General features: G+C 38.3%; 2 protein-coding genes across 3 annotated transcripts in view; one reads left to right on the forward strand and one right to left on the reverse strand.

Moving 5' to 3' along the window:
* The window catches only part of FBXL13 (F-box and leucine rich repeat protein 13), a 185494-nt gene that overhangs the window by 80919 nt on the left and 83593 nt on the right, over positions 1–20982 (reverse strand). The window contains 3 exon segments of the mRNA XM_032642583.1: positions 331–460; positions 11247–11346; positions 14994–15047. Coding sequence (XP_032498474.1) covers positions 331–460; positions 11247–11346; positions 14994–15047 — 284 coding nt within the window.
* Positions 1–20982, forward strand: part of LRRC17 (leucine rich repeat containing 17) — a 101559-nt gene that overhangs the window by 69688 nt on the left and 10889 nt on the right. The window contains exons 1-2 of one of the 2 annotated variants that reach the window (XM_032643036.1): positions 173–390; positions 18345–19249. In XM_032643036.1, the coding sequence (XP_032498927.1) occupies positions 18481–19249 (769 nt within the window). In that variant the 5' untranslated portion in view covers positions 173–390; positions 18345–18480. Of the gene's footprint in view, positions 1–172; positions 391–18344; positions 19250–20982 lie in introns of those variants that run through there. The other variant, XM_032643035.1, reaches the window with a different exon arrangement.

The raw sequence follows: 20982 nt of genomic DNA on the forward strand, positions 1-20982 counted from the left end.
TGTTTTTCTTTGTTTTCTAAAAAGTTTTCAAGATTTGGACTCTGGTATTATAACTGTGCTCAGAGTATCCACACAGACGTGTTCTGCTTCATCATCCAATGAACTCTGCCTGTTAGTGGATGTGGCACTCCAGTGGAAGGAAGCCAAGAGCCTATAGTAGCGATCCTGGGGAAAATTTAAGCAGCTGTGGCCATGTAATTTAAAACCTCCAAAAAGTGTGCTGCGGTCTGTGCACAGCGTTAGTATAACATGAGGGCTGGATATAGCCCGTTCTCTTTCTCTGGAGGACTTCTTCGCCTGCTGCAGGAAAGAGAAGGCTGAAAGACAAACCTGGGTGCAGCCGGAAAGGTCCAGATAGATGAGCTTGTGGCATCCATTCCCCAAATTCAGGTACTGTAAACCTTTGTCTGTAAACTTTCTGCAATAAGCCAAACTAAGATTCTGTAAACTGTGGAAGTACCTGAAAAGACAGGGCGAGAGAAGAGAGGAAGGAAAGTGATTATACTTTCGTTGTTTTCTCACATCTTTGTTAAGCCACTATGACAAAGAGAAGTAAAACTGTAAATTAATCTTTTCTCCTTACAGATATTCAAGAGTTGAACTTTACTGTTAATACTCTTCCTGTTAAGTAAAGGAGATTGCAGTAGCATATCAGATAATGCATAATCACATTTCAAATGAAAATAATTAAAGATTTGTCTAGATTTTTAAGAAAGCTGATTGGGATAAAGCTTTGGGGGTGGGGGAGGTTTGTGCATTCCTATTGTTTGGAAGTTAGTGTTTGAAAGCAGTTTCAGAGTTTGTGTTATTGTTGCATTTAGGTTTTATCTTTGGAGCACCAAAATAACATGCAAAATGTCTAGGAGGACAAACGCTTTGTAAACATTTAAGTGGCGATTAACTGTTACATGAGAGTTAGGATTTGGGGCAGAAAGGAGGGAAAGTTGAACATAACAGGCTCTTAAAATGGACATGGTAAGCAAATGGCTTGAAAAAAATAGATTTTTTTTGTAACAGTGCATGATTTTGTATGTAACAGTTTCATTATTATGGATAAAGAAAGACATTGATATACAGAGCTTAAAAATGGGTTAAGAACAGTCTGCAAATAAGTGGGCAACATATGAGAGGAATAAAAACTACAGTCAGAGGCTATCAATCTCACTGGAGTTGAAACAGATTAAATATGGCATTACCACCATGACCAAAATGAGAGCTTCCAGAAAAAAAAGAGGGTCTTCAGGACGAGTCTGTACTGCTGTGCAAGGGCTCACGGTTTGAGGACACTCTGGGTGATTTTCAAAGCCCTCCAAAGCCTGGCATTTTATAAAAGTGCAAGAATTCCCACTACTGCCTGCTCTTGCAGTGGAATTAAAAACGTGCTTTTGGTTTGTGATCTGTAACGGTTTAACAGCAAATTAGAAAGCAAAAAGAATGAAAAGTAGGAAGAAAACTCTCTGTCCCTCAAAAGCCCACAAATGACTAATAAAGTTTACCTTCACATAAATGGGAAATTAGATATGCAAGCTTTGACCATTAATCAGATTTATTTCCCAAATCTGAAAAAACACAACTATATGATATGATTCACATTCCATAGCAAATTATTTGACTCAGAACACACATTTCCCTCTGGTAATGGCTGTGTCCATGAGATTCAGGAGAACGGAGAGGGAAGCCTTCTGGATTCCCCAGTGGCTGGGTAGGCAGGGTTCTGAAGGAGAAAGGAGCACTAACATCCCAAAGAACGTCCCTTCTCGTGGGGCCCTTGAGTTAACTAAGAGCATTGCTAAAGCTTTGGAAATGCTCGATCTTCCTCTCCCTGAAGCATACCCTTGTGATTCAGCTGAGTAAGTACAATTTTCTTGGGGGCTGTCATTCCTAACAACCCTTTAGCTCTCTAATTTGGAGAAAGGAATAGTGAGGCAGGCAGCATGACACAATGGAAAATACACAAGGGTTTGGAATCTGATGAAATTGGATTTGAATCCCAGTCCTGACACTTACTGCAACTTCTCCTGCCCTCTCAGAGATTGTTTCCGCATCTGTTAAGTGGATATTTTAACATTATCTTTTTTTTTTTTTAACCCTCACCAACTGTGGGGCCTCCAGCTTTCCTGAACCTCAGTTTACTCGTCTGTAACATGGATGTAATCCTATCTGCTCTTTCCTCTTAGAGATGTGACAATTACATAAGCACATAGATGTAATAGTATTATAATGAGGGTGATCTTTGATGATAAATATTAGCAGGGATATGGTAGAACCTTTAAATATATATATATTGTTATTGTTGCTACTACTACCTCAAATAATAATTACATATGAATTATTCTTATGAAGTTTGTACTGTCTTCCTTCCATTGAATGGAATAAGTACTCACCTGACAAGAGTGGTGCATACAACTGATACTAAGAGTTTGCGGGGCCTCATATGCCATCTATACCCTCATTTTGGTTATGGTGGTAATACCATATGTAATCTGTCAACTCTAGCGAGATTGATAGCCTCTGGTGTAGTTTCTGTTCCTCCCATGTGTTGCCCACTCATTTGAAGACTGTTCTTCCTAACCTATTTCTAAGCTCTGTATATCAGTCAGTCTTTCTTTAGATATAATAATGAAACTGTTACTTATGAAAGCATGCATATTCAAATCTGGTCCAAGCCTATTGTTCAATTTCTTTAAGTGCATGTGTCAGTTAACAAATACCAAAAATGAGAATTGAGCGAGGAGTTCTTAATAGATACCTATGGATCTATGGCCCCTTTGTCAGCATAATGTTTTTTTTATTGGAGTATAGTTGCTTTATATAATGTTGTATTATCAACATAATGTTTTTGGACAGTAAGGGAAGAGTCTAGACCTTAAGGATGTCAAAGACGTGATAAGACTAAGTTCAGGATGATATGTCTCGCAGCATAAGGCAGAGCATATTGAAGGGAAGAGAGACCAAGAGTGAACCATCAGGATGCTGCACCAAATGAGGTGCTGAGAGTGCCACCTAGATTGTGGCAATGGGAATAAATGGAGAGGGTTTAATTCAGGAAATATTTAAAAGCAAAAAATGTTTTGGAATGGGCATGAGCTGTGGGCAGCCCTCATTTTCAACTTTAGAAAACTGAGCAAGTCCCCAAAGAAGTGAGGAAAAATATTGAAATAAAAAACTGGCAAATCACTGTTGCTAAGAAAGGCAAACAAATTACATTTTTCTTTGGAAAGAAATACTAAAGACACGAGAGACAATGAGAACAGCAACAAATAACACATCTCTGGTTATTTACCGCTTAACAAATGCTTTTGCATACCCAAGCATGTTTGAAACAATGGAAAGCAGAGCAAAAATAGAGAATCATTATGAAATGTATTTTTATTATAGATAAGAAAGTCAATGTACATTTTTTTCATATGGCGAAAAACATCAATATTAATTAGTTTTATCCTAAGTGTTGTCTCAATAGCAAGAACTAGAAGTTAAAATCAAAACAGAATTCTCATTTTGGGTCCTATTTTTCTATCTGTTGCCCACTAAAGGTATAGCTTCATTTGTAAAATAAATGTCCTTAAAAAATTATGCAGAGATGTAGTGTTATTTTAAATTTCCTAGGAGAAAAGTTTATCTCAAACTATGGTTGGAAGAGATGTTTTAAGTTAAAAAAATAATTTGTACTGTGATATATGCTACTCCCAAATCATCTACTTTGCGAGTTCAGATTTTCACATATGGATTTATGGATTTTTAAATATATATTTCTCTCTCTCTTCCCTCTTCACCCCCCCACTCTCTTTCTATCTATAGATACATACACACATACATACATACACACATGCACATATATTCTCTTTCTATATATAAACACACATTCATACATGCACATATATTCATCACATATATATCTTAATATGAAATGTCTAAAGAAAAATACTGAGTGATGTTCTGTATTGCAGGACAAAGAATCCTACAGAATTCCTGAAACGGTCAGGGGCCCTCCACAGTGGTGCTTCTGGAGCTGGCTTGTACCAGCCCATGAGAACCAATTGTTAGCATCTCTTCCCAATTCCACATTCAGTGGCATCATGTTGGTAGCTTAAAATTGGCCATGATGGAATTATTTATATCACAGAAATCAATAAATCCTACAAATCAAAACACACCTTTAGGGCTTCCCTGGTGGCGCAGTGGTTGAGAGTCCGCCTGCCAATGCAGGGGATGCGGGTTCGTGCCCCGGTCCGGGAAGATCCCACGTGCCGCGGAGCAGCTGAGCCCGTGAGCCATGGCCGCTGAGCCTCCGCATCCGGAGCCTGTGCTGCACAACGGGAGAGGCCACGAGAGTGAGAGGCCAGCGTACGGCAAAAAAATACCTTTACTCCCTACCCCAGCCAGTTATTAAACATTTATCGGGACACTGCTGTCCTTGGAACACACTTTCAGAACTACTGATATAGAGAATGCAGTATGCTGAGAAAATGTATACAGAAATAAAAATGATGAGAGAGAAGATGACAGCTTTGAAGGACAAGAATAAAAATCGATCTAAAAGTAAAAGGGGTTTCTTAAGATAAAACCTGAACAAATGGAATAGAAGCATTTAAAAAGAAAAATATCCATCAGATAAACCCAAATTGAGGGACATTATATAAGATAAATAACTAAACCGTATTCTTCAAGTGTCGAGGTCATGAAATACAAGGAACTACTGACGACTGGCACAGATTTGAGGAGACTAAGGAGAAATGACAACTGAATGCAATATGGAACCCTACATTGGATCCTAGAGCAAAAATAAAAGGACATGAGTAGAAAACTTGATGAAATTTGTATAAAGACTTTAGTTTAATTAATAGAAAAAAAAAGAGGGCTTCCCTGGTGGCGCAGTGGTTAAGAATCCGCCTGCCAATTCAGGGGACACGGGTTCGAGCTGTGGTCCAGGAAGATCCCACATGCTGTGGAGCAACTAAGGCTGTGAGCCACAACTACTGAGCCCATGTGCCACAACTACTGAAGCCCACGCACCTAGAGCCTGTGCTCTGCAACAAGAGAAGCCACCACAATGAGAAGCCCGCGCACCACGACGACGAGTAGCCCCCGCTCGCCACAACTAGAGGAAGCCTGGGCATAGCAATGAAGACTCAACACAGCCAAAAGTAAATAAATAAATAAATAAATTTATTTTTAAAAAAAAGAAGGAAGGAAGAGAAAAACACCTTCCTTGGCTGAGAAAAATCTAAGTTTTAATGTTCAAAAGGTTTACTATGTTCCAGGAAAAGTTAATTGAAAGAACACAGTTAAGTTTGGAAGATGTTTTTAATTTCTCAGAGAAAAGGAAGTTCATGCCAGCATCTTGGCAGGAAAAAATAGGTTACCAACAAAGGAAGAGAAAAATCAGGCTGGCTTTAGACTTCTCTTTAACTTGAAATAGTAAAGATTATGGAGCAACATTTGTAGGGTTTTAAGGATAGAGTAAGGGACATGATTCAAGAACCATACACCAAGAGAATTTGTTGTTCATCCTTCAAGATAACAGAAAGTCATCTTCAGAAAGTAATGACTGAAAATCTAATACTTGCACATCTTGCCAGATAAAGAGTTTTTAAAACTATATTTCCAGTCATCATAGGGTGAATCAAAATCAAAATTAAAGAATGAGGAAATTGTGGAACAAATGGACCATCGATGAATGATAAAACTAGAGTTAGGACTGCATAATCATTATAAATATGATTACAATGTTGAGTTCAAACACCAAAAATCAACATTAAAAGGAAAGTTAAATGATTAACAAAAATCACAATTAATAGGTATTTACATATAGGTGAGTGGAAGTAGAAGAACATCAAGTTCAAGGGAGAATTAAAGTGTATCAGATCTCTTGCCTAACACAGGGGGAGCCAAAGTTACTGTTTCATCGTGACTTTGATAATTAGATAAATGCATGTTAAAGCATGTTTTTAAAAAACATACAAATATCCACTAGTTAGAATACACAATAGAATATGCATATGTCTTTGAAATGCATTCAGATTATAGAAATAACACTTTTATAGCAAAAGGCAGAGAAGATGAGTACAGTGCAGTAACGTAAGAAATTTAAAAATCTAAAACATAAAGCAAGATGATAAAAATAAGACCAAACACTCAGTTTTGACAAGAAATATTAGTCTTTTAAACTTCCCTCTTAAAAAGGCAGAGATTGAAATTTTTAAAAATAGAAGTTAGCTATGTGCTGCATGTAAAAGATAAACCTAAAATACAGCAACACAAAGGTTAAAAATATGGGTATACATAAAGTTATTCCACAAAACCACAAAAGAAACCAAACGTGACTGTATAAATAACAGATTAAAAAGAATTTAAGGCAAAGAAATATCAACCAGGATAAAAGATATAATTTTATGTGAACAACTGCTACAATCTATAATGAAACATACTACTTATTAATCTTTACGTGTAAAATAACAAAAATAAATTAATAGAAGCCTTATCATAATAGGCAACTAATATATCGCTTATCTATGACATATCGAGAATTTATACATATATGTGCATATACACCTAGAAATGTTCTCTGAAAGAAACTCGTTTGTTTTAAACATTCATGGATGATTTACTGAAATTGAGTATATAAACTAGTCCACCAAGAAATCTCAATAAATTTCAAAAAGTAGAAATAATTCAGTCCACATTTCTTGACCACAGTGTAAAAAACTAGAATTAAAAACATAAGCTTAATTAAGAAACTTCAACAGTTTGAAACCAAAAATCCTCTTCTAAATAATTATTAGGTCAAAGCGGTAATCAACATATAATCAAATATACAACAGTTTGTTTAGAAAATGAGAACAATATTTATCAAATCTTATAAGCTTTGCCTAAGTTCTTCTTTAGAAGTAATTTCATAGCTCTATTTTTTATTTTAAAAGGAAAGAAATCAAATCATACAAATGAAAAGTTTAAAAAGATACATGTACATCATGCCCAAGTCCAAAAGTAACCATTTAGAAAATATAATGAGAAATCATAATCAGAAAGGATACTATTCACAATGGCAATGAAAAAGACACCACAGACTATCCATATGAATAAAACAAAATTTTGAGACATTTAAGAACATTTGAAAGAAAAATTTTAGAAGTATACTATGTTCCTGATAGGGAGACTAAATATTATAAAAATATGGATTAGTTCCCAACTTATTTAACTTTAATTATTGACATGCTGGTAAATATCTTACAGCTGGGTCTTCAAAAACATGTATGCATATAAATGTATATATGTTTACTGTAAATTTGTACATCTTACTATTTTCTTAAATACATTTTTTAATTTTATTTATTTTTGGCTGCGTTGGGTCTTCGCTGCGGTGCACAGGCTTATTGCAGTGGCTTCTCTTGTTGCAGAGCACAGACTGTAGGTGCGCAAGCTTCAGTGGTTGTAGCACGTGGGCTCAGTAGTTGTGGCTTGTGGGCTCTAGAACACAGGCTCAGTAGTTGTGGCTCACGGGCTTAGTTGCTCCACGGCATGTGGGATATTCCCGGACCAGGGCTCGAACCCATGTCCCTTGCATTGGCAGGCGGATTCTTAACCACTGCGTGACCAGGGAAGCCCACATCCTTACTATTTTACATTAACTATTTTACATATATAAAAGATGTACAGCACACAACTTACAAATAATAACATACACAATACTGTTTATTGCTAATTTCATATAGTCAGTTGATTCTCAAACAATGTTTTCATTCATTGACTTTTGCCAAACTCATAAATATAGCTAGTACTTTTGTCTTCTCCTATGTGCACATAAAGGAAAAATAAAATTGTTCACTCTGATGTATTTCTTTTTTTTAACCAAAAAATAAAGTTCAAAAGCTTGAGGAATGGGTATAATTCCAATATGAATATTTTTATTTATATTAATGGTTAAGACAAAAGTAAAACCACAAAGATTTATGTCCAGATTTCACTCATCCATCAATGATGTGACAGTTTTCAAGTACTGAAAAGGTATTTCCTCAACTTTTTTGTGCTAATCATAATGTTGTAGCTACAGATATAACATACTTTTTTTCAATATTTTTTATTGAAGTATAGTTGATTTACAATGTTGTGTTAATTTCTGCTGTACAGCAAAGTGATTCAGTTATACATATATATACATTCTTTGTTAATATTATTTTCTATTATGGTTTATCATAGGATATTGAATATAGTTCTCTGTGCTATACAGTAGGACCTTGTTGCTTATCCATTCTATACATAAAAGCTTACATCTGCTAACCCCAACCTCCCACTCCATCCCTCCCCCAACCCCCTGCCCCCTTGGTAACCACAAGTCTGTTCTCTATGTCCATGATTCCGTTTCTGTTTCATAGATAGGTTCATTTGTGTCATATTTTAGATTCCACATATAAGTGTTATCATATGGTATTTGTCTTTCTTTTTCTGACTGACTTCACTTAGTATGACAATCTCTAGTTGCATCCATGTTGCTGCAAATGGCTTTATTTCATTCTCTTTTTTGGCTGAGTAGTATTCCATTGTATTATGTATCTTCAACCATTCATCTGTCAATGGACGTTTAGGTTGTTTCCATGTCTTGGCTATTGTGAATAGTGCTGCTATGAAATAGTGATGCATGTCATGTATTTTTTGAATTATAGTTTTCTCTGAATATATGCCCAGGAATGGGATTGTTGGATCATATGGTAATTCTGTTTTTAGTTTTCTGAGGAACCTCCATAATGTTTTCCACAGTGACTGCACCAACTTACATTCTCACCAGCAGTGTAGGAGGGTTCCCTTCTCTCCACACCCTCTCCAGCGTTTGTTATTTGTAGACTTTTTAATGATGACCATTCTGACTGGTGTGAGGTGATACCTCATTGTAGTTTTTTTAAATTGTTGACTTCTGATAGTTGCCTTTTTACTTATTTATTTTTGGCTGTGTTAGGTCTTCATTTCTGTGCGTGGGCTTTCTCCAGCTGTGGTAAGCGGGGGCCACTCTTCATCGCGGTGCACGGGCCTCTCACTGTCGCGGCCTCTCTTTTTGTGTAGCACAAGCTCCAAACGCGCAGGCTCAGTAGTTGTGGCTCACGGACCTAGTTGCTCCGCGGCATGTGGGATCTTCCAAGACCAGGGCTCGAACCTGTGTCCCCTGCATTGGCAGGCAGTTTCTCAACCACTGCGCCACCAGGGAAGCCCTTATTGTAGTTTTGATTTGCATTTCTGTAATAATTAGCGATGTTGAGCATCTTTTCATGTGCCTATTGGCCATCTGTATTTCTTCTTTGGAGAAATGTGTATTTAGGTCTTCTGCCCGTTTGGGGATTGGGTTGTTTGTTTTTTTGTTGTTGACTTGTATGAGCTGTTTGTATATCTTGGAAACTAAGCCCTTGTCAGTCACATCATTTGCAAATATTTTCTCCCATTCTGTAGGTTGCAGACATGACACACTTTTAATCTGCTATCTTGTCTTCTCCAGTCTAAACAATCAACAAAAAATTAAATCAAACCCTAATTTGTATTGTATGGCATTTTTCATGGTACAGAACACTCCCATTTTGGCTGGTTCTAAGCTACCAGTGAGAGAGGTCACTGAACATGGAGTTGGGAAGAGATGCACAGTGCTGTAATATTTTAACCATACAGATACAATGATCATAACCTCTAGAACATAGATAATAGTAACATGTACAAAAACATTAGAAGGTGATGAGTTTTTTGTATGTACTACCTATATAAAAATTTTAGATATATAAAGAGGTATCACACATCACTTGAGAAAAGTTTTATTCAATAGATGATGCTGGAATAACTGGTTAGTTATTTAACAACTCTTTTTTTTAAATTACTGAAGTATAGTTAATTTACAATGTGTTAGTTTCGGTGTACAGCAAAGTGATTCAGTTATACATACAAGTATACATATATATATTCTTTTTCAGATTCTTTTCCATTATAGGTTATCACAAGATATTGAATAGGGTTCCCTGTGCTATACAGTAGGTCCTTGTTGTTCATCTGTTTTGTATATAGTAGTGTGTATATGTTAATCCCAAACTTGTAATTTATCTCTCCCCCTCCCCTGCCCCACTATCCCCAAGGGTTTAACAGCTCTTGATGTGAAAAAAAAATATTCTTAGCTCATGGACTGCACAAAAACAGGCTTTGGGCTGCACAAGTCATAGTTTGATGAACCTGTTAGATCACTGCTTCATTTATCTACCACAATTAATTCTAGGTTGATTATAAGTTTAAATAAAAACAAATCATACAAGAAAAAAAATAAATGTATATCAAATGCCTGGAAGGAGGAAAACCCTCTATTTTTTTACAGACTCATGAGAAATTTCAAAGGAAATGTTTGATAGATTTGACTGACTAGAATATGGAAAGTCAATTAATGAGATAAAGCAAATATGTTACCACCTTTTTTTAGTCTTGCATATTTCCAGAAAATGGTTAGAGAGAAAAGATAAGGAGAATTCCCACCTATAATTTTCTCTGTTTAAGCTTCTCTAAATGCCTCACTGTTATTTTCCGAAGGATCTCAAAAAAGTTACATTCTCAAAAATGGTTCATTCTTTCACAGTAGTTTGAAAACTGTTTTGAATCTCTCCCAATATGAGCATATACTCTTCCTGATTAGTCTTTTCCTTGGTGAAAATAAAGAATAATTGAATGACGTAAATTTTTGATAAAATTGAATATTCTGTCAACTCTTAGTGATGTCTTATATTCTCCTTTCCCTTCTTCTCCAAAGAAGTGCTGGCTTGTCAACAGTCCATAGATCAAAAAAACGCAGGTTTCCTGGAGGTGATTGGGGGGGGGGGGTCCCAATAGGTAACCAGAGCATGACAACAGGGAACCTGGCTCTGCAGTGCTCAGGGTCTAAGGAGGCAGGATATTGGGGTTCTGTTGTAGAGAAGTCCAAACACTGGACTGGGATTGATGGGCCAGGCTCCAAAGCCCAGGAATGAGGACCAGAAAGAGATAGGCAGAGCCTAACTCAACCTACTGGGCAAACTGCTACAAGAGTGACCCCCAAATACCGGCCAAGGCAAGGCTAAGGAGGGAGAGGTTAGGCACTAACCTGGGGACTTGAAAGCAGTCCTGTTATCAGAATAGGGGTACCAAGGTGGTGGGGTGTTAGTAAAAGGATCACTGCCTTTGGGGAATACTAGAGCAAGTCAGAGCCTAGAGGAGCAAAACTAGTTTCAGTGTAATACAGATAACACAAGTATTACCTCGGCAGGAGTCGCATTGTCCTGTTGGTGATAGTTGTGTTAGATAGATTGAGATACAGGACTCCAGGACAGCTCTCAGAGATGTATCTCATTGATTCATTGTGCATAAAAACACAGGGAAGAATCTTATCAAAGTCTAACAGGCTTTGCTATTTCCCTATTATCTCTCTATTATCTCACTCCCTACTCCAAAAAAGTATATTCGAGTCTTGGTCTCTTCATAGTCTCTGTTATCATTTATAAATCAAATTAAGTAGAAGGTGATGGCTTTGCTTGAAGGTTCATTACTCCCTCCCGTTCCCTTTCTTTGGAAATAAAGTCCCATTGCATCACAATGACACTTCATTAAAATCTGAACCCTTGCCAGTTCAACCCTTTGAGCTCGTGTCAAAGTGTCAAACACTCCTGACTCGTTAGATACATGAAAATGATTAAAAATGGATCCATTTTTAAATTTACTAAAATCATTCTGAAAGACAGGATGAAACTCTTTCAACTGGACTTCATTAAAAAGTGAGTCCAGGGCTTCCCTGGTGGCGCAGTGGTTGAGAGTCCGCCTGCCGATGCAGGGGACACGGGTTCGTGCCCCGGTCTGGGAAGATCCCAATGCCGCGGAGCAGCTGGGCCCGTCAGCCATAGCCGCTGAGCCTGCGCGTCGGGAGCCTGTGCTCCACAACGGGAGAGGCCACAACAGTGAGAGGCCCGCGTACCGCAAAAAAAAAAAAAAAAAAAAAAGGGTCCATATTTACGCATGTATATTTATACAGAGGTGTGTGTGTGTGATTAAGTTTCTGTGATTCTGTTACTGAAGATATTAAAACAGCTAAACAGCCTTGCACCAAATTTACGTTAAGTTTGAGATGTCCTGAAGTAAAATATAGGCTGCATACGTGTTGGACATGAAATTCAATGCAGGGGGTACTGCAGGGGAGAATATCAAAGATTCAGGGAACCCTCTCCCAGAGAGCTGAAATCCAGACAACAGTCTCTCCTAGTAATATATATACACACACACACACACATACACAGTATGACTGCAACATGAGAAAAACACAGAGTGATTTCAAGCATGAGCCCTAAATTGACATTTGCAAGACAGATGTGTTTCAAGCTTTGATTGCAATGGTGCTGCTTCTTGTATTGGTAACTATTTACAAAATGTTCTAGAATGAGTAGCAGCGGGTTTGTATTTATTTAATGATTTATGAGTCTCCCCAGGAACACTGAAGAAGTCTGCTAGTTTCAAATATTTGTGGTACGTTGTCCTCGAAGAATAGGCCTTTGCAGGAAGAGGTAAACTGGCACTAGGCTAGGAGATGAGGTTCGGGGAAGAATTCTGCATGGTCAATATGGCTTCCCCGAACACCACTAAGGATGGCAAAGGTTTACTTTCAGCAGGATCATCAATGCCTAACATTCTGTCCCTAGCTGCTTCCTGGAATCATGAATATTAAAATAACAAAATCCTGTAGGTCAGAGCATCTCGCACATGGGATAAGAATTGGTTGATTTACAGGGGAAGCAAACCACACCTTAAAGAGAACACAAGATTTTTTTTTTTAAGTTGTAAAAAAAGGTTCTGTTGTCAAAAGGTTCTGTGTGCCAATGACGCATGAGAACAAGTGCAGGGCTTTCAATAAACACTGTACTCTTGCCACTGCATTCAAGATACCAGCAATTTTTCTAGACACTCCACCACCAAAATGTAGGATTTGGATATACATGTACAGATTAAAGAGTATACAGTACACTTTTTCCCAACAGGAATGGAGAGAACAAACATAATGTGTGGCATTATAGTTCAATAGAAAGAATCTATCTTCAAAAATGTTCATGGTGCCAATCAACCATCAAAGTGATTGTGCACCTGGTGGAAGACGCCGGCAAAAATGCAAATGAAATGGGACAAGGAGGAAGATAGAAAGCTGGTTTACACCCTAGAGAGGTGGCCACACAGATGAAAATATATGGGAGCCAGCAAGAGGAAGATGAAGTAGGCATTATGTAACATAGAATAATCTGATTTTCCCTTTGAGATGAGGAGGAAGTTCAAAGGAATTTTGTTCTCAATATTTAAAAGAGCTCAAATTTCAATCCCCAAATGTTTGAGCACATAAATGCAAAAATTGTTTCAGTGTCTACATTGCAGGATGGTCCATGAATTTGTCTATGATGCACTCAGAATCTTTCCGGATGTAATATATTCATAAGGCAAGCTTCTTAGAAATCAAAGCTTTTTGAATGAATGTTACTCAACTCCTTAAATGTAAGCCTGTCTCTCAGTCTTTGTCTCAAAGGGAAAGACAACAGTAAAATGTAGCTAGATAAAGTTATCAGCCCTGTACATTATTAAACTCTAAAACTGGAAAACACTTTGATGTTCACAAATTCAACACAGATGGAATTGGTTTTTTTTGGCGGTACGCGGGCCTCTCACTGTTGTAGCCTCTCCTGTTGTGGAGCACAGGCTCCAGACGCGCAGGCTCGGCGGCCATGGCTCACAGTCCCAGCCGCTCCGCGGCATGTGGGATCTTCCCAGACCGGGGCGCAAACCCGTGTCCCCTGCATCGGCAGGTGGACTCTCAACCACTGCGCCACCAGGGAAGCCCAGATGGAATTATTTTGACTTTCCTATTAGAAAGCCAAATTAAAGAATATGATCTTTTATCCAAGTGAGAACTAAAGCTCCCTGAGGGCCAAAACTGAAAATTCATCTTAAATTCCCTATAGAACCTCTATTTTATAACATATAAGTTCCCTATATATCTTTATATATAAAGATAAATATATCTTTAACATAGTAGGTGCTAAAAATATCCACAGAAAGAATGAAATCCAGTAGAAATCTGAAAGAAAGAACTGTTAATGAGGAGGCTGGGTAGGTAGCAAGGAAGAGCCAATTCACAAAGTCTTTTCACCTGTGCATGGACTTCATCCTGGAGCTGGTGCTTAATGAGGAGGGGGAAGCAATCAGGCTGTTCATTCTTTTCCCTCCTATCTCCAAGCAAAGAGCACAGCTGGAGCAAAGGCAAAACAGCAAGAGGAGCTTGGTGCATGCAGGAAAGAAAGCATAGCAGCTTGTGGCTGCTGAAACTTAATGTGCATGTAGGATTTATGAGAAGATGAGGCTGGAAAGGGAGGCAGAGACAAGATGACCGAGGGTCTCCAAGGTACAGTAATGTTAAAGAGCTTTGACTCTATCCAATAGTGTAGATGATAAGTGTGTGTCTAAATGATGGCAGATGGTAGTAAAGTGGTCACATCTGCCTCTAAGAAGGAATATTCTGTGTCCACAGGGTGTAAGACAGATTGGAAGTAGAGGAAAGCCTGGAGACAGGGACCAGGAAGGAGTTGGCTAGAGTTACATGTTCATTTCCATCTTCTTTGGTGCCACAGCTGATAGCCATGAAGACTTATAAATTGAGCCTATTGTCTCTGTTGGGGCCCAATTTTTTCTGTCTCATGCACACATGGCCTTAAACAGAAATATAGTTCATTTTTGTCTAGTTGTTGAATAGTTTCCACTTTCCAGAGACTCCAACCTTGGACATATCTACAGGAATAATAAGAGCATTACATAAGTTGGATAAAATTTCTTGCCAGTGTTTAACATAGTTTGCTTTTCTCCATATTTAATCCTAAATGAGCACACAGGCATGTATTTTGGCAGAATCTCTGTGTATTAGTACTCCAGTGGAGCAAGTCTGAATCTATATAAACAACAGTAAAATAAGCTTCTTATACTCACCGTGAGTGTTGGACAGTCAGAGACATTCAGCTCTTGCAAGTTTCTACAGAGGCCTAAATCAAACAAGTTACACATTATTAAACACCATATTACAAATCTTTAAAGTTTTTCCATCCTACATTCACTGCTGTGTATTCATCAGAAAACAAACAAAAACCCTGGCAAATAACTTGTCCCAAGTATATGGTTTCCTTTCCCTGGAAAAAATGATTTATTTTGGCTTTAAAATTAAAAAGTATACACATGTTTATTATTGTTTGAGGATTAAAGAAGGAAGGGGGAAAGAGAAAACTATTTTGGGAAGAAACTGTATATACTTAGAGCTTTCAGCTTTGAAGCACTTGAAGAAAACCAGTCTGCTTTTTTGTGGCATGATATTTTTGTTAATTTGGGGGGTTTTGTTACCTTTTAACATTCAAACGTACAAAAAAGTTGAGAGAAGTAAAGAATTGTACAGTGAATGTACCCATCACCCACCCATATTCTACAATTTATATTTTACTATATTTGCTTTATCACATATCCACCTGTACATCCATCTCTCTGTCCCTCAATCCATCTTAATTTTTTATGCATTTTAAAGTAAGTTGCAAACATCAGCACACTTCCTCCCCACAAATAATTAAGCATGAATGTCATGAATAATTCATCATGCATAGTAATTAACAAAATATTTCTATTTTAGGTTAGATTTATATACAGTTTACAATGAGTTGCAGATTGAGATGTGGAGAGTCAGAAAGGTCAAGTACCTGATTAGTTCTGGAACCAGAGACACCTGCACAGCTTGTGATCTGGCAGGGGAAACAAGGCTTGTGTTATACAATCAGCTCTCTGGGTCTAGACTAACAGTAAGTAAAACTCCAAATCTGAGACAGAAGAGAAGCAGTGAGGGGAGGGGACACAAAACAGTGAATGGGAGGAATGCTTGGGGCAAAGAAGGGGAAAGGCATTCTAGATGGAGGAGACCTGTACAAGCAGGAAAACTCCAGGTAAGGGGGTGATCCTGGCATTCACACTGCTACAATGAATAGGAAACACATCTGCCAGTTATAACCAAAGAGCCCCACGACAATAACAACAGAAATGTTATTAATTATAAATCCATTTTGAATATTTCTGTCTCTGCCAAGAATGGGCTATGTCCTAAGTAATAAGTACAAACCAAAACCAATTTCAGAATTTTAAAGATGAAAACAATTCTTAAAACTGTACAGCTCTTGACAGCAAAGGAAACCATAAACAAGACAAAAAGACAACCCTCAGAATGGGAGAAAATATTTGCAAACGAAGCAACTGACAAAGGATTAATCTCCAAAATTTACAAGCAGCAGCAGCTTATGCAGCTCCATATCAAAAAAATAAACAACCCAATCCAAAAATGGGCAGAAGACCTAAATAGACATTTCTCCAAAGAAGGTATACAGACTGCCAACAAACACATGAAAGGATGCTCAACATCATTTATCATTAGGGAAATGCAAATCAAAACTACAATGAGGTATCACCTCACAATGGTCAGAATGGCCATCATCAAAAAATCTACAAACAATAAATGCTGGAGAGGGTGTGGAGAAAAGGGAACCCTCTTGCACTGTTGGTGGGAATGTAAATTGATACAGCCACTATGGAGAACAGTATGGAGGTTCCTTAAAAAAGTACAAATAGAACTACCATATGACCCAGCAATCCCACTACTGTGCATATACCCTGAGAAAACCATAATTCAAAAAGAGTCATGTACCACAATGTTCATTGCAGCTCTATTTACAATAGCCAGGACATGGAAGTAACCTAAGTGTCCATCGACAGATGAATGGATAGAGAAGATGTGGCACATATATACAATGGAATATTACTCAGCCATAAAAAGAAATGAAATTGACTTATTTGTAGTGAGGTGGATGGACCTAGAGTCTGTCATACAGAGTGAAGTCTGAAAGAGAAAAACAAATAGCATATGCTAACACATATATATGGAATCTAAAAAAAAAAGTTCTGAAGCACCTAAGGGCAGGACAGGAATAAAGACACAGACGTAGAGAATGGACTTGAGGACAACACAGGGAGGGGGAAGGGTGAGCTGGGACGAAGTGAGAGAGTGTCATGGACATATACACACTACCAAATGTAAAATAGATAGCTAGTGGGAAGCAGCCGCATAGCACAGGGAGATCAGCTCGGTGCTCTGACCATCTAGAGGGGTAGGATAGGGAGGGTGGGAGGGAGACGCAAGAGGGAGAAGATATGGGGATAGATGTATATGTATAGCTGATTGACTTTGTTATAAAGCAGAAACTAACACACCATTGTAAAGCAATTATACTCCAATAAAGATGTTAAAAAAAATGTGCAGCTCTTGGAAGTCATCAGTAATACTTAAGGGAAGAATAGATACCAAAAAATATAATAACTAAATTTATGAGATTATTAATATTTTTATAGAGTGGTTACCTGAATTCATGCAATTCAAATATTTATCAAGAACCTGCTATGTGCTAGAAACTCTACAGGTGCTGGAAATACAGCAGTGAACAAAATAGAGAAAAATTCCTGCCCTTATGAAGTTTACATCCTAGTTGGGGGAGAAGGACAATAAACAAAGAAGCAAAATATCTATTTTGACAGATGGTGATACGTGCCCTGGAGAGAAATAAAACCAGAAACGGAGTAGAGGGCGACCAGCGAGTGGGAAGGGGTACTACTTTTAAATAGAGCAATTAGAGAAGGTGTTGCTGAGAAGGTGACATTTAAGCCAAGATGTGCAGGAAATGACAAGGACAGTTGCAGTTTACCCTGAGTATTTCTGGAGCCCACCTTCAACATGATTGGTGATTGGGAGACAGTAAAGGAAAGAAAAAAATAAGCTCAGGAGGACATTCATTGGAGTCCTACTCTGATTTGCACATCTCAAAGCTGTAAGGAGAATCCCTTTAATTTCTTGAATCCAGTTTCAGTTTTCATAATGCTAAGTCCTAACAATGTGGAGTACTTCCCCTGGATCAGGCACTGCGAAGTGTTTGATGCCCATGAGCCTGTTTCATCTTCCCAGCAATACTAGAGGTATCCTCAGTCCCACTTTACAGATGCTGAAGATGAGGTTAAATAATTAGCCTGAGGTCACACAGTTCAGCAAGTAGAAGAGCCTTGATTCACACTCAGGGCCCAAACATTTAGCCACCAAACCAGGCAAGTAGGAGGGTGTGGAGCCTTCTACACCACTCTTCTGCATGTGCCTTTATTAACGGAATGCCTTTGCTTAAAAATAAAAGTAACTTGAAAACTTGCTATTATTTGTCAATTGCGTTGCTCACAATGGTCTCTAAATATTTTTTCCTCCTGCAATCTAGGGACTCCACCGTACCTCAGCTGGGCCTCATTGTTCCTGAACTGCATTAGTTAAGATTACCCAAACGTGGATTTCAAAGGAATACTGTCATTGTTCCATCTGTCACACCAAGTAATTGGGGCCAGCTGGATGTCAGGATGCGCGTGGTAACCATCTTAATCCTGCTCTTCTTTTGTAAAGCCGCTGAACGCAAAGGAAGCCCTGGGGGTTCGAGAAACGGAGTGAATCACAGCCGGGCTGGTGGGAGCCGGAAGGGCTCCAGCCTGGTCAAACGCTATGCTCCAGGCCTCCCCTGTGAAGTGTACACATATCTTCACGAGAAATACTTAGATTGTCAAGAGAGAAAACTAGTTTATGTGCTGCCCGGCTGGCCTCAGGATTTGCTGCACATGCTATTAGCAAGAAACAAAATCCGCGTACTGAAGAACAACATGTTTTCCAAGTTTAAAAAGCTGAAAAGCTTGGATTTACAACAGAATGAGATCTCCAAAATTGAGAGTGAGACTTTCTTTGGTTTAAATAAACTTACCACTCTCTTACTGCAGCACAACCAGATCAAAGTCTTAACAGAGGAAGTGTTCATTTACACACCTCTCCTGAGCTACCTGCGTCTCTATGACAATCCCTGGCATTGTACTTGTGAGATGGAAACGCTTATTTCAATGTTGCAGATTCCAAGGAACCGGAATTTGGGGAACTACGCCAAGTGTGAAAGCCCACAAGGACTAAAAAATAAAAAACTGAGGCAGATAAAATCTGAGCAGTTGTGTAATGAAGAAGAAAAGGAACATTTGGATCCAAAACCCCAAGTGTCAGGGAAACCCCCAGTCATCAAGCCTGAGGTGGACTCTTCTCTTTGCCACAACTACGTGTTTCCCATACGAACACTGGACTGCAAAAGAAAAGGTTTGTAAGTTTCTTACTTTTTCGTTTTCATGGATGATTAAAAATGCTTTCTGAATCTTAGGAATCTCTGCATCCCACCATGACTTAGAATTTTGGGAGCATTTCCACCAGAAATCTTTCCCCAATGACAATGGAATTTACTCCGAGCTCAAGATGGTTAGTGATTTGGGGAACATTAGAGGAGGGGGTAGGAGGTATGCTCAGGAGGGGCAGCCATTTGGGTCCTACTCTTATTTGCTCATCGCAAGCTGTGGCTGTAAGAAATTTCTTTAATTTTAAATCCAATGTAATTTAACTGATGTAGGTAAACCAGTGGGTATGAAATCAAGTGCCAATTTTTTCCGTATAACCTGATTTACACCAATTAAATCCAAAACATGGTATGCATCTGTGGGGAGATAATAACCTCAAGGAAAACCATGTGCAGAGCAGGACAGGTGAGAACACCAGGAGAAGGAAGCCAAGTGGGCTGTAGTGATGGCATGTCTGTAGTTCTTATAATTTAGTCTCAAGGTTTTCAAAAACGCTTGCTAACATCCTGTATCTTAATTGTTCCCAAATTATCCAAAATAAAACCTAAGAATATTGAAAAAAAACTAAGTTGAAAGTATTAATCCAAGAACTATGAGACTAAGAATAGCTTTCTAGAATATTACTTTCTGCAAATCATTACTTGCTTTTACATCGCACACAATCTTGGGCTAGTAGTGTGCGGGATTTGTGCATACAGGACAAATACATGAAATAAGAAAACAGATGGGAGATTTCAGTAAGGCTCTTGACGTGTTAGTGAAGACATTCTCAAAGTGTAGTCTGGGCACCGCTAATCTATCCTAGGACAACAAGGCATTTGAGTGTCTGTTTCATTTCTGTCATGGGTTAATAATTTATATGTAATATTAAGTTAAAGCCAGATGTCATTGAATTAGGGTCATAAAGAGCATGGTATCATTCCTTCCAGTTATTTTAGGAGGGTTTGTTTTAAGAACAGAAAGGAAAGGTTAAGAGGAACATGGAGACTGGCTCCTCTCAAGGAGACCATAGGCAGGAATCTGTGGATTTGAAGAAGCAGGAATAAATTTGTTCATTTATCAGCGAAGTCTTGCTCAAGACTTGCTGCCTCTCTCTGACTGTGGAAGGTGACACCTGGTTAGATCACACCACGACTACATGACACCAAAAGGTTTGCTTACTGTGACACTGTGAATTATATATCGTTGATGCTAGAGTAGAGCAATTACAGTATCATAACCTGGGAGATGCCGTTACGGGATCCTCTGAGTTTGAGAGAAAGTGCTCATTAATTGAGAACCTACTATGCTCCAGGTATTCCACACACATGCTGTCTACAGCTGCTAACAAGGTAGTAATGATAGTATCCCCATCTACAGTTGAGGAAAATGAGGCTAAGGGAGGTTCAGTCAGTTGCTCAAGGTCTCATTAGGTAAGCAGCAAAACTAAGATTTGAAACTTGGTCCACCTGAGCCTGCTGGCATCCATAATTAATCTAACCATGTTCAAACAAGCAGCTGGAACAAAGAAAGCATTAAAGAATTGCAGAGAAGTCAGTACGTGAAGTTTCTCTGTAGCCAGGTTGGGTGGAATTTCCCTAACACGGTTAACGGTGAGTACTTGGTGCTTCATGACAAAGAGCATGTTTTACTAGGATTTCCTTTGTGATGCTTAAAAACTTGAATTATATATTTTAAAAACTAATACAAAGCTACTATTCC

This window comes from Phocoena sinus, chromosome 9 (genome assembly GCF_008692025.1).
Source record: "Phocoena sinus isolate mPhoSin1 chromosome 9, mPhoSin1.pri, whole genome shotgun sequence".
In the NCBI taxonomy this organism is placed as follows: Eukaryota; Metazoa; Chordata; class Mammalia; order Artiodactyla; family Phocoenidae; genus Phocoena; species Phocoena sinus.